Source organism: Macrotis lagotis, chromosome 4, assembly GCF_037893015.1.
Source record: "Macrotis lagotis isolate mMagLag1 chromosome 4, bilby.v1.9.chrom.fasta, whole genome shotgun sequence".
Lineage (NCBI taxonomy): Eukaryota > Metazoa > Chordata > Mammalia > Peramelemorphia > Peramelidae > Macrotis > Macrotis lagotis.
In genome coordinates, this window is record NC_133661.1 from 261,836,452 (window position 1) to 261,850,828 (window position 14,377).

The 14,377-nt window shown below is 34.9% G+C and overlaps 1 protein-coding gene across 3 annotated transcripts in view; it reads left to right on the forward strand.

Annotated features, from left to right (window-relative positions):
• Nucleotides 1-14,377, forward strand: part of DAAM1 (dishevelled associated activator of morphogenesis 1) — a 222,193-nt gene that overhangs the window by 155,746 nt on the left and 52,070 nt on the right. For all 3 annotated transcript variants that reach the window (XM_074235915.1, XM_074235916.1, XM_074235917.1), the window contains exons 5-15: nucleotides 953-1,047; nucleotides 3,680-4,013; nucleotides 4,580-4,690; nucleotides 4,797-4,900; nucleotides 5,324-5,390; nucleotides 5,801-5,918; nucleotides 6,394-6,532; nucleotides 6,995-7,053; nucleotides 10,868-11,055; nucleotides 12,115-12,417; nucleotides 12,708-12,815. In XM_074235915.1, coding sequence (XP_074092016.1) covers nucleotides 953-1,047; nucleotides 3,680-4,013; nucleotides 4,580-4,690; nucleotides 4,797-4,900; nucleotides 5,324-5,390; nucleotides 5,801-5,918; nucleotides 6,394-6,532; nucleotides 6,995-7,053; nucleotides 10,868-11,055; nucleotides 12,115-12,417; nucleotides 12,708-12,815 — 1,626 coding nt within the window. The remainder of the gene's footprint in view (nucleotides 1-952; nucleotides 1,048-3,679; nucleotides 4,014-4,579; nucleotides 4,691-4,796; nucleotides 4,901-5,323; nucleotides 5,391-5,800; nucleotides 5,919-6,393; nucleotides 6,533-6,994; nucleotides 7,054-10,867; nucleotides 11,056-12,114; nucleotides 12,418-12,707; nucleotides 12,816-14,377) is intronic.

Sequence of the window (14,377 nt, forward strand, 5' to 3'; positions counted from 1 at the left end):
CCTTGTATTCCCACAGCACTAAGTAGAATTTTTTTTAAACACTTCAATGTCTAGAATATAGTCTGACTATGGATTTAATTTTCCTTTTATGTAATCAGAAGATCTATATTATAGTATGATTATAAGATGCATTTCTTTGTATCTATTTCCATATATTCAAAGCATTTCCAAATTCTGACTTGTTTCAAATATTTGATATTACTAAAACCTTTTTATTTAAATTTAATTTTATTATTTTTCCAATTAACAAGCTAATATTTTCATTTCTTTCCTTACAAAACAAAGTTTTGTTAGCCAGAAGGCAGGTAGGCAGCAAGCATTTATTGAATGTTTACTTTGAGCAAAACTTTGTGCTTAGATATTATTAACTACCATAAGAAAGGGGAAAAAGTATTTGCCCTGAAAGAGCTTCTATTTTAATGGGAAAAGGCAGAAAAGAGAGAGGAACTCCAGAAATGGTAGCAAAGTATATCCAACTTTGGTCCTTCCTCAAAATGGAAGTCAGAGGAACTCCTCAAAGAGAAAAGAAAGAAATAAAGGAAGGAAAGAAGAATCATTTATAACAAATAATCACGAAAAACAAATTCTTCCTTTTATTGGTTGTGTTCAAAAATGTATATTTTATTCTGCATTTTAAGTCCTTGGCTACTCTGGCTAGAGGTGGCCACTGGACTTTATTTTCAGTCTTCTGAGACCATAATCTGTCCTTTCAGAATCCTTAAAAATGAATGTCTATTTAGGCAGTCGTAACTGGATGATCCTTGGAGTTTGATTGCTATGTGATCTGATCTAGAAAAACGTGTTGGATACAAATTTCTCATGTGGCTTATTTTCATTAACTGTGGCAATGATAGAACTGTTGTCCTTGCTATAGACTCGTTCATTTGTCATGATCTTACCTGTAAGATGAAATGGCTTTTGATTCTACCTCTATTTTGCTCTCTCTTCATAGAGAAAATCCTTGCTAATTTTAGAAAAAGAAGAAGAAGAGGAAAGAAGTAAAACAATAGAGAGTTTGAAGACTGCACTAAGGACAAAACCTATGAGGTAGTTCTTTTTCTTTTGGTCTGTTTTTTTCCCCCATCTTTCCTCTGGTTCAGAATTTGGCAAGATGCTCTCTGGTATTGACAATCCATTTCTTCTGCCTGCCCTTCACAACAAAGTTGCCTTACCCTCCATTTTCCAAGAGCTCCTGAGGGATTTCAGAGTGGTTGAGGATTATCCAGGTGCATTTCATGAACACAGGTGCTCAGAATCAAGCACATCTGGAATATCAAGTTTGGTTAGATCTCTGTAGAATGGGTTTCACCAGAAAATAAAAACGTTCTCACATTATCAGATAGTTTATGTTGGTACAGGGTTTATGATTACAAAGCACTTTCATACCCATCATCTCCTTTGATCCCTAAAAAAAAAACCTGTGGGGGAAGTTAGGGTAAGTATCATTGTCCTTTTGTAAGATGAAGCAACTGACAGTGAAATATCAATTAGGTAGGATCTAACTTGCCTTCTGTCAATTAGTTGTCTGGCAGAGACCTGTTTAATCACAGTCACTCTATGGGAAGAAATTTTGAAAATGAGTCTTTTAATGACTTTATCTAGCTTTGTATCTCTCCCCAAAGTTTCTACAGACATTCTTAAGGAGAAGTTAGACATATGAGAAAGTCAATGTAAGATCCCAATGATCTAACAAGTCCTATAGGAGAAAGCTATCCTCACCATTATTCTAAGTACCTCCTATCCATCTTTTTTTTTTCAGTTATATCTTACTCTGTACTAAATCCAATTTGGGTTTTTCTTGGCAAAAGATATTGGAGTGGTTTGTCATTTCCTTCTTCAGTTCATTTTATAGATGAGAAAACTGAGGTACACAGAGATAAGTGACTTGTACAGGGTTACCCAACTAGAAAGCATGTGAGGTCAGATTTGAATGCAGGAAGATTAGCCTTCCCAACTCCACACCCAGCATTCTATCCATTGTGCCACCTCTTAACTGTCCATTTTCTTCTCTTACAATTGAGTAGACAATTATTAAATCCTTATTCTGTGCTTAGCATTAGGCACTGATAAATATATTAACATTACTAAGCTGTCTTCACTCCTCCTTTTGAGTGTTTACATTCTTTTAGGGGAATATGATATGTTCACAAATAAATAAAATGCAAAAAAGAACTAGATAATTACAAGATATAAAGTTACATCTGTTTCTTCCCCCCCCCCAAGGAACTAAATGCATGTATCACATACATTCATTTATAAGGACAAAATCTTGGTCTCTGAGACAAAAAACTCATTTAAAAAAAAATTCCTCTACTTAAGTAGAGAAATTGTTCATTAGCCAAACATATGGTTCATTAGTTATATACAATCCTATGGGTGTTTTCTAATACTGATGGGATGTGGACAAAGAAATTTCATTTGCTAGTTCTCTCATGGAAATTGAAGTTTAGACATTTGAACATTTTTTAAAAAATCATATGCATTGTGAAATAGCACTAAAACTTTTACCTCTTCACTCTATATAAATTATGTATATAAAGCAATATTTCTATATATTTTTATAAATTTATATAATATAAATCTATATATGAAAATTCATACTTTATTGCCTCTTAGAAATTGTATTCAGCTATACTTTATTTTACTTATTTAAGGCAATGGGATTAAATGACTTGCCTAAGGTCACACAGCTAGGCAATTATTAAGTGTCTGAGGTCAGATTTGAACTCAGGTCCTTCTGATTCCAGGACTGGTGCTCTATCCACTCTATCCTAGCTGCCCCTCAGCTATACATTTTGAAGTATAAGAATAGTGTCTTAGTTGAGAGGCCTCAGGGTTATGGAATGCTTTGGACACAAAAATTTTATATCCATGATTTTTAACTTTCAGTAAGAAATGCAAGTTCCATTGATGACTGGTCTTTGAATGTCTATGAATTAGTTATCTAGACTCCATATATTTGGGACTAAAATGGCCTAATATTTATAAATATTCTTCCTCTGTATGGAGGGAAAGGGAAGGAAGGAGGGAAGCAGAGTTCAACAGCATATCAAACAACATACACTGGGTACAATCTGAACAAAAATTTATTTCTTTTACAATTCCCACTTTCTGTGTTGTTCTTGTTATCTATAAATGGCATTATGTATCATTGAGATTTTCTCTAGCTTTATTATTGCCTCACTAGTAAGACATGTAGGTCCTTGCCATAGAGAAGCCTTATAATTGACATTTTAATAAGCTCCTGTTGATATTAACCCAATCCTCTTTGGATGAGACCTAATTGGTTAAATACAGGGTCCAGATTGTTAAGGGAAGAGAATGAAGTTAGAGGAGGATAATGACCTGAAGAAGTACTAAGGAATAGAAGGATTGGAAGTTTCTATCAGGGCAAAGGAGTGATTTAGGAGAAGTGAGTCGAAGGAAGAGAAAGTATTATACAAAGTTACAGTTATATTAGAGGAATATCTAAATTTCTCATTCTGAAAATGGATACTTATGAGTAATGTTCTACAGTGAATAATAGAGCTCTTTAGTGAATAATAGAGCAAAATTCCAATATTGGTCCAATCTTAAGGATTAGACAGATTTTCTGCTTAAGAAATGTGTCTATACTGGGGCAGGGGGATAGAAAGGACTTTTAGTTGTCTTAATTTTAACCCATTTATTTTCCTAACAGGTTTGTAACCAGATTTATTGATTTAGATGGCTTATCATGTATTCTGAACTTTCTCAAAACAATGGACTATGAGACATCAGAATCTCAAATACATACCTCACTCATTGGATGTATAAAAGCGCTAATGAACAACTCTCAGGGCCGGGCTCATGTTATGGCCCATTCGGAGAGTATTAACGTAATTGCTCAGAGTCTGAGCACCGAGAATATTAAGACAAAGGTGGCAGTGCTAGAAATCATGGGTGCTGTGTGCCTGGTTCCTGGTGGTCACAAAAAGGTTCTGCAGGCTATGCTACATTACCAGAAGTATGCCAGTGAAAGAACTCGTTTTCAGGTATGTGGTCTCTAGAAGTTACGTGCTTGAAAAATAGGCTTTAAATTGTTTCTTTCTGTTTTGGAGATGATGACAATGAATATCACTTAGAGTCCTATTTTTCTCAACCATTTCTGTCTTGGTTCCAGTGGAAAGTAATGGTGGTCACCATTGTCATTGCTCTTTTAATTGATTATCTTTTGTAGTATCCTTACTTGGGATTTATAATAAATATTGTGTATCTCTTCAAAAAAGGAAAATCTTCCTTGAGAAATTCCCAGTTATCCATTTGATTTTAGGGGGATGAGTTTGGAAAAGTTGGTGTGACCATTTTTTAATCCTATCATAAAAAGCAGAAATTGAGAAACCAAATGCATATATTCCTATGGACTATGTGGATTTTCCATATGGATTTAAATAGAGTAGCATTTTTAAGGATATGAAAAATCTTAAATTTTAAATTAAGGGATCTCGTGATAATTATAAGTAGACACTAGATTTTTTTTGAGCTTCAAAGTACTAGAAAGTTTAATAAAATTGCTAATTCTGATTCAACCGTTTTCATTCTTTTTTGGTACACTTGATAGACGCTAATTAATGATTTGGATAAGAGCACAGGCCGGTACCGGGATGAAGTGAACCTCAAGACAGCCATCATGTCCTTCATTAATGCAGTTCTAAGTCAAGGGGCTGGAGTGGTATGAACATTTTGTGCTATATCATTTAAATAAAATTTTTATCAAAATCTATTTGATATCCATATTCAGAAAATTCTTAAATATGTTTATTTGTGTTTCCTTTTAGGAAAGTTTGGACTTTAGACTTCATCTTCGATATGAATTTTTGATGTTAGGAATTCAGCCTGTAATAGATAAATTAAGGGAACATGAAAACTTGACATTAGACAGGCAAGTTAAACCATTAAGTATTTTCCCTTTTACCTCTTTTGTACTCTTTCTCCTACAGTCTTATCACTGTTTCTAAGACAAGTCCTCTAACTTCTTGCCAATTCTAGGTGACAGATTTCCTTCTCTGGTTTGTATTGTCTTTTTGCCAATTCTAGGTGATAGATTTCCTTCTCTGGTTTGTATTGTCTTTAAGGGGTTCTTTGAGAAACCAGGATTTCCTAAATGGTGAAAAGTCATGTTATCCCTATATTGAATGTGTACCTCATAATTTTAATTTGATTGTATTTGTCTTGATTCCTTTTAGTACTTTAGACCCACTCCAAATTCACAGTTTGAACTCTTGTAATGAACTGTAGGCATTCCCAGGGTGTTTAGGTTTTCAATTGCATTTTTTTGAAATGTTGATTTTATTTTTTTTGTCAGGCACTTAGACTTCTTTGAAATGCTCAGAAATGAAGATGAGCTGGAATTTGCTAAAAGATTTGAATTGGTGTGTATATGCATGACTTTGTAAATGACTTGTTCATCTTATTTGAAAGAAATGCTCTTGTTCTAGAATCATCATATACATATAACATGTATAGGTGATGATTCTGATAAAGATAAGGTGATATCTCATATATATGTAGCATAATATATGTGTATGATGTAATATAGATATATATATATTTATAATATTCTCCCTCTCTTCATTTCCCTTCTCACTTTTCCCTCTCCTTCTCTCTTCCTTGCTTTCCCTCTCTTCTTTTCTTCCTTCTCTTTCCCTTGTCTCTCTGTCTGTCTGAATTAAGTTGTGTGGTATAAATTTGTTTACTATGCATTAAGGAAATCCTATGAAAATACCAGATAACCTCAAAGGACCTGATGTTTGACTTAGATTTTCTTTTTTATGTGAAATAGGTTCACATAGACACAAAAAGTGCCACACAAATGTTTGAGCTGACAAGGAAGAGGTTGACTCATAGTGAAGCTTACCCTCACTTCATGTCTATCCTGTACCACTGTCTTCAAATGCCTTGTAAGTAGAGACCATTTTCATGTGGACTAAGATTAAAAGTACATTAATGTTTTAGATATTATCAGAGAGAACCCTTTTCCAAAAGAATCCTGATTTGTTGAGTACAGATCATGGATTCTAATCTTAGTTCAGTGACTATCTACTTTAGAGTCACCACCTGTCTTTAATATGGTTGACTTGAGTGTTTTTTTAAACATGTTAAATAAAGATGTATTTAAAAACTATTCTTAGCTGGATGGAGAAAGGATGAATTTTGCCCTAAGGTCATAGTTTATTCCCCCTCTCTCCCACAAAGACTTAAGGTATTTCAGTTATTTAAAGGAGTACTATGAAAATTTCAGAAGCAAATAGATTTATTATTGTTTAAAAGTGAAATTTTATATATACCTCACAACCCATTTAGAATCTGCAATGAGAAATTAGCATAATTACATATTTAATCTTTCTTTTTTATTTCTTTCTCTCCCTCTTTTAGACAAGAGAAGTGGAAACACAGTTCAGTACTGGCTGCTACTAGATAGAATTGTACAACAGATTGTTATACAGAATGACAAAGGGCAGGACCCCAATTCTACTCCTTTAGAAAATTTTAATGTTAAAAATGTTGTACGAATGTAAGTTTCTTCCTTTTTTATATGCTATACTAATGTATACTATGCTCTCTTAACAAATACACCAAACACCTGTACTTTATTCATTCTAATATATTAGTAAATGCTATAGATTTATTTTTTCAGCAGAAAGGAGGATAGGAACTGAACTTGTAATTTTAATGATATGGTGAACTTAAAAGTTGTGATTTGTCCAAGGTTACATAGCCATTGTGTATTAGAGATAGGATTTGAATCCAGGTAGGTCTTCCCCACTTCAAGGCTGGTTCTTTATCACTATACCTATACTGCTTCTCTATTATAGATGATTCAAAAAAACTTTTGTACATAGGCAATTTGATCATTTCTCTAAAGTGAATTTCTAAAAACACCTTTGACCTTGATATTTGTTTAATAAGGGGACTTCTACATGTTTTTATTTACATTTACATTTATTTACATTTACATCTTGCTCTGTTTATTTAGGTTGGTTAATGAAAATGAAGTTAAACAGTGGAAAGAACAAGCAGAAAGGATGAGAAAAGGTAATAAAGCATTTGAAATATAATTAGATTTTTAAATGTTACAAATTAAATCTTTTGTAAATATGCTATGATGTTACATATTGACATTTATACTTTGAATGATTAAACCTGTGGGTTTTTAGAGTGCTTTGCCTTGGCTTTTTTTGAATAAATCTGCTATTATAACAGACATGCCTTTGACCCTTTTGTTTTTCACTAAATTTCACATGAGTTCTTTTGAATAGCAATTTAGCATTTGCCTTCCAGAATTCAATAATTAAAATTTATCTTTGCTTCCTTCTTTCTCTCAGGGACTCTCCCACATTTGGTCTCTTTAGATAGTTGTTATTTAAATAAAAGGCAGTTAGACACTGAGGAGTATGCAGACTTGTCTGTGGTTTTTCAAATGAGACAGTAAAAGTGCCCTTGTTGGCCTTAGCACCCTTAGAATATTTACATTTGTTTGTCTTTGTCTTGATTCCTTTTAATACTTTAGACCCACTCCAAATTAATTTTTTAAAGTACAGACAACACTAACTTTGACAGATTTTTGGTGTCATAAAAGGTTAGTAGGCAATCTGTTGCTATTTTGAATATATCATTGTTATTATCCTTCAGAAATCAAATCACTGGCAAGTGAAGAGTCAAGAAAGCTAATTTTGGACTAATTCTATGCTGGTCACTCCAAAAAATGGAGTTTACTATTTTGTTGGTTTTAAAAGTGTTGACCTTTTCCCCTCCTTTGTGAAGGAAGGGAGGGAATGAAGAAGGAAGGAATGTCATTGATTAGACACTTACTATATGCACAGTACTATGCTAAACACCAGGAATACACTTGGAAAATGATTGTTTTCAGTAGTCTACTCTTTCATTATGTCATCTCTCTCTCTCTCTCTCTCATTGAGATTATTAGCTGTCCCAGATTAAATTAGGACTGACAAACTGGATCCAAGAGGTTCCAGTTTTCTATTTTATTCTATCTATCCCATTTAAGTTAAAAAAAATAGAGCCACTAGGGTTCAAAATAGTTATGCTCTTTTTCTTCTTCTTTTCAAGTTTTTAAGGGTAAACCTTTCCAGAAAAACTAGGCAATCTTTTGTGTTAAATGATAAGAAGAATTACCTAAGGAAAAGGGGAAGAGAATATATGCCTAGGAGAAAAGTTTTAATAACAGTACATATTTAGGTTCACTAATGAGAGAATTTAGAGTGTGAAATAAAAGGGTATGAGAGTAATAAAAAGAATGGTAGTTGTCAAAGGGAGGAAAGAGATAGTGTGAGATGTTGCTTTGAGGGGAAAAGGTGGCATTGATAAAATGAATGATGAAAGGAACATAAAGAGATTCTTTAGACAGGTTGAAGAAGAGATTTGGAAGTATAGTTGGTTTTAGGGAAATGGGAAGCAGGAGGTGGTGGAGAATAAGATAAGTTCAGAGAAGAATTCCATAGTACTCTGAGCACAGTATTTACTAATGAAGTACTTACCAAGTGGAAAACACTTTACTAGGTGGGGTAGGTATACAATGGAGCTAAACCATGGTCTTTTAACTTACATTGTAGTAGGGATTCTCATGAGTATAGTGAGCTCAGAGGGGATTCGTGTTACAGTATGACCTCAACAAATTGTAATTTAATAAATATGTCTAATGACATACCATAAGTAGGAAATCAGAAGAACTAATTCTTTTTGGCAAATTTAATGGGCAATTTGGGAATAGGAGATTAGCATATTGAAGGGGGGGGAACCCTTATAGTTTTGTAATAGATTATATGAGAGGCATCATAGTTAAAAAAGATGGAGAGATAGCTCCAGCATTAGCAAGATTGAGATTATAGTGCCACCTCTGACACAAGCCACCTCTAATAACAGCTATTTTTAATCTTTGAGATAGACCCTGAACCTCTCTGTATTGGTTCTCATTCTGCACTCTGGGGCCAACCAGAATAAGTCTAATTCTTCTACCTGAAAACCTTTGAGATACTTTAAAACCTAGTAGTTGTGTTATCTAAGTCTTCTCTAGCCTAGACTTCTGAAAAGTTTACCATAACATTGAATCCTTTAGCCATCCTTGATGTTCACCTTCTCATATGCATCAGTTCTATCCAAGTCCTTTTTAAAATGTGATGGGCAGAATTGAATGTTCTAGGCAACATCTAAACTGACCAGAGTACTGAGTGTAGTAAGCAAATCTATCACCCTTTCAAAGCTCAGTATTCTTATGGTGCCAAAATAATTTGAATAAGGTTTATTCTAAATTCAAAGGTCTATTGCATAATACTACAGCAATGAGAAACCTGTATTGGCATTGACTTGGATCAACTTTTTCAAACCAAATCATAGTGATTTACTTTTCCTAAAATCTACTCATGAATCTTCCCAGACTAGACTTTGATATGTTAACATATAGCATGCTATTTTCTGCCATTTTAATTGCTGTTTACCTGTAGTGTTAAGATACTTAAGGTCTTAAGGGCACCTTTTAGGGTAATGAAATGGATGATTCAGTGGTGGGAAAGTTAATTTAATGAATAAACCCTAGGTCTGATAGTAGCAGTCCTTCCCCACATTGCAAAAATCTTTCTTGAGGATCCTTTGACTTGTCAGATAAAATCCAGCAAATCTACTTCCTTAAGAGTTGGGTTCTCTGGTTTCCACTTTTGCATTGCAAAATAAAAAAATTATTTTTCTTCAAGTTCTCCTCAAGAGTTCCTTAGACCTTACTGAGATTAAATTCTAATAGAAGAGTGCTTAATTTGGGGTCATCCACCCATAGTTTTCTTAGTTTCTTTTCTGAAGTGGGGCAGAGAGGCCCAGAGGTGGGTGTGGTGGCAGGATTTAGAATTAAAAGACTGGCTCTCCCTACTTCAAGACAGTGGGTACTAAACTCCAGAAGTGTCCCTTTATAAATTTCTAAGATGGAAATAATACTTGTGGAACCTGTCTCTCAATAGGTTAAATTGGATGACACATGAAAATTGATTTGCATACCTTCAAAGGGCTATATAAATGTCAGAATTAAACCTTCAACTTTCTAGAAATGAAATATACATCCCAAGTCTCTTGTTGCTTTTCGATACTGGACTTATTTCAATGGTGGCATCTCCCTATGAGGAAATTCTTTGCCAATGCAGTTGGGAAATTGGTTTTGCAACTTAAAGTCTTCCTTGCCTAATGGGGGAGGAGCAAGCATTTATTATGGACTTTCTATGTGTGTCAGATACTGGGATAAGCACTTTATGGCTATCACTCACAATAACCCTGTGAGGTAGGTCATTATTATTATCCCTATTTTATAACTGAGGAAATTGAGAAGATAAAGGTTAAGTAAATGTGTCCAAAGTTACATGGCTGGCATCTGAGACCAAATTTGAACTCAGGTTTTCCTGACTTCAGACCCAGAGCTCTATCCATTGATAACCTTGCAGCATTAGCACTTAAGGACAGGAAAAAGGTAGGCGACTTGCCCAAGGACTCAACCAGTTTTGTGTCAGATCCAAGACTGTGAACCCAGACCCTCCAAATTCACTAAATCATCTCTCTAATATGCCATACTTCCTCTCTACTAATTATATTAATGCTTGCAATCAAGGGGGAGTATTTCCATTAGACTGCAAGCTCCTTGAGAGCAGGGACTTGAATTTACAGTTTGTAGCAGAGTATCTGTTGGAGAGCAGGTACTTAATAAGTATTTATTGACTGACTGATTCATGTTAATTGAGGAAGTAATCCAACAAATAAAAAAAATTCAATTTTCCCCATGTGACTATTTTTGGATAAAGTCCTGTAATTTTGAAGAGTTCCTCTGGCAAAATGATATCATGCCCTATTTTTGTAGAACATAGTGATCTGCAGCAGAAATTGGAAAAGAAAGAAAGAGAATGTGATGCCAAGACTCAAGAGAAAGAAGAGATGATGCAGACCTTAAATAAAATGAAAGAAAAGCTTGAAAAAGAGTCCTCTGAACATAAGCAAGTCAAACAACAGGTGGCTGACCTCACAGCACAGCTCCAAGAACTCAGCAGGGTGAGGGGACTTTGTGAAGTTTTCCATTTATGGTTAAATGTCGAGATCTGATTTTGATTCAGTTGGTGTTCAGAGTTCTTCATCTATACCCAATTAGATTTTTGATTGGTGGAATAAAATGAAAGACTTGTCATCTTATTTACCACTAGAATATCTATGAAACTTGAGTTAGATGCTCCCTGCTAGAAGGTAGAGATAGATATAATGTGGTAGGCAGGTTAATTTAATAGAGGGAGAAAGGGAAAAGGTGGTGGTGTTTGCAATTACTTTATAAATGTGTTAAGTTTAATACACATTAATGAGATTCAGGCTCCTTATTAAAGAAATCAAAATTTAAATTTATGAAGAATGTTAGGAGGAGGGCAATAACATGGATATTATAACATTAATTATGTAATAAAACATAATGAATGATATAGGAGGTGACACAGGAGAATCACAGAGATTACCTTTTTTAAAGACATCTTACATTATTGAGGTGATTGGTGCTGTGAATAGTCTGTTAGGTTTGCCATCAGGAATACCAGGATTCAAATATTTTTCTCTTGGAGTAAAAACCCGTATATAGCTGTGTGATTAGAGAATTCCCTTTACAACTCTTGAATGTCTACTCTTAGTAAAAAGAAATTGCATCCCAGGAATTCCAGATGCTAAAGATATCACAAATCATTTGTCTATTCACAATTTTAATCACTAGTAACCTACTCATATTTGGAAATATTAAATATTTATTAACCAACACTTTATATATAATGATAGAATCTCCATTTTAGCCTAAAATAATAGCTAGAGGGTGTTAGGTTTGTAAAATGCTTTACATAGATTGCCTCACAGTAACAGTGTGAAATGCTATAAATATTATGTCCATTTTATAAACAAGAAAACCTTTTTCTAAGAGAAATAACTTACCCAAGATTACACAGTTAACATGTCTGAATCTTCATGATTCTAACTCAGACACTATCCACTATATTCAGCTACCTACAAAAAGTATTTAAATCAAAGTTTCTTGAAAGACTGCTCACTAATCTCCCTTCTTTTGCTCTTTTACTTTTACAGAGGGCCATTTGTGCATCAGTTCCAGGTGGCCCTTCACCTGGAGCACCAGGCAGTCCCTTCCCCCCCCCTACTCCAGGATCTCTTCTTCCTCCCCCTCCTCCCCCTCCTCTGCCAGGTGGATGTCATCTTCCACCACCACCTCCTCCACTTCCTCCAGGTGGTCCTCCTCCCCCACCAGGACCTCCTCCTTTAGGAGGAATCATGCCACCACCAGGTGCTCCTCTGGGCCTGGCCCTCAAGAAGAAAAACATTCCCCAGCCCACAAATGCCCTCAAATCCTTCAACTGGTCAAAGCTCCCAGAGGTAAGCCATTTATTTCCTGTCATTTTGTGCCTAATAGGCAACATGATTCTTTCACTATAAAGGAAAATGACCCTGACTGTTAGATGGTTTGATTTTTCTCTGTGTGAACTCAATAGCCACAATTCCACAGAGATTTAAGGAATACAAACCTATGAAATGAATGACACCTGGTTCAACCTTCAATAAAATGAATTAGTTGATATAGCAGCAATCTTTATAACACAATTTTGCCTTGGTTTTTTTTTTTTGGTGTAGTTGGGAAATGTAGCACTTTCTCTTGATATTTTCAGAACAAACTGGAAGGAACTATATGGACCGAAATCGATGATTTGAAAGTATTTAAAAACCTCGATCTTGAAGACTTAGAAAGGACTTTCTCAGCTTATCAGAGACAGCAGGTAAGCTGCAACACATGTTCTCTGAGGTCACTTAATTAGCTACAATGCATTTACTCATGTGGTTAATATGTATTATTACATGTCCCTTCACCATGACATGAAAGGAAAGAAACATTAGATTGACTCAGACCCACTTTGACTACAACCTTATTCCTGGGCATGTTTAATTTTGCAAAAGATTTTCTTGTTGCATGGCTTAGCACACAAATGCATGGAAGAACCTATCTCTCTATGCATTAGTGATTTTTGAAAGTGAGTGACTGAAGGAAAGTGCTAATAATAAAAGGAGTGCATACAATATCAACTGACAAGCATTTATTAAGCTTGCTATGTGTCAGACATTGTGTACTAGATACTGAAGGCACAAAGAAATGAAATGTCCCTGTCCTCAAGGAACTTGTGATCTACCATGTACCACACTTAAAGTGTATACCAAATAAGTACAAGGTCATTGGGATAGGAACTAATCTGTTAGGTTTGAGTATCAGAAAGGACTCATGTAGGAGATGACATTTGATCTGAACTTTGAGCAAAATCTGGGATTCTAAGAGACACAGAAGAGAAGAAAATGCTTTCTAAGCATGGGAGTGAAGAACAACTTGCACATAAAAATGGAATGTCATATGGGGAAAACATCAAGATGGGTGGTTTGGCTAGAGTCTAGCCAAACTAGACCATAGAAGGTGAGTAATACAAGACTAGAAAGTTAGGTTGAGACTGTATTATGAAGCACTTGACATGTCATACACAATGAAATGTTGCTTTGATCATAGAAGTAATAAGGAGTCACTGCAGTTTATTGAACAGAGGGGTGACATGGTCAGACTGTGTTTTAGTTATGTCCCTTTTGCCATTGTGTAGAGGATGGAATAGAAAGAAGAGAGACTTGAGGTAGAGAGACCACTTAGACTACTGCAATAATACAAGTGAGAAGTGATATCAGTCAATCAATAAACATTTGTTAAGCATCTTCTATGTACCAGTCTTTATGTACTTGTTAAGCACCTTCTATGTATCAGTCTTTATGTTAAGCATTGGAACCACAAATAAAATAAAGATATTCCCTGCCCTCAAGGAGTTTATAATCTAATGCATGATGTGGATCTGAACTCAGGTGGGGAGGGGTTGCAAATGATGCTATTACAGTGAAATAAACAAGACATGTAGCCAATCAGGCATGTGAGATGAATAAATAAAAATGAAAAATTATAGATGATTCTAATTGTGGATGACCCTGGAAGGATGATAATGTGGGTTTGAGGAAGAAGTTAGTTTTGTTTTGGACATGTCAAGTTTGAGATGTCTGGGCAACATACACTTGGAAATATCTAATAGGTAGTTTATAATGAGAAACTGATCAGGAGAGAGTTGTGGACTAGATATATACATCTGGAAATTATCTGCATAGAGATCACTGAATTTATGGAAACTAACGAGTTCAAGCAGGAAAAGGGCCTAAGAAAGAGATTTCAGGGTATACTCACAGGAGGGTAGGACATGGAAGATAATCTAGCAAAATTTAGTGGGAAGGAATAACCCAACAGGTAGAGGAAGATTTAAGA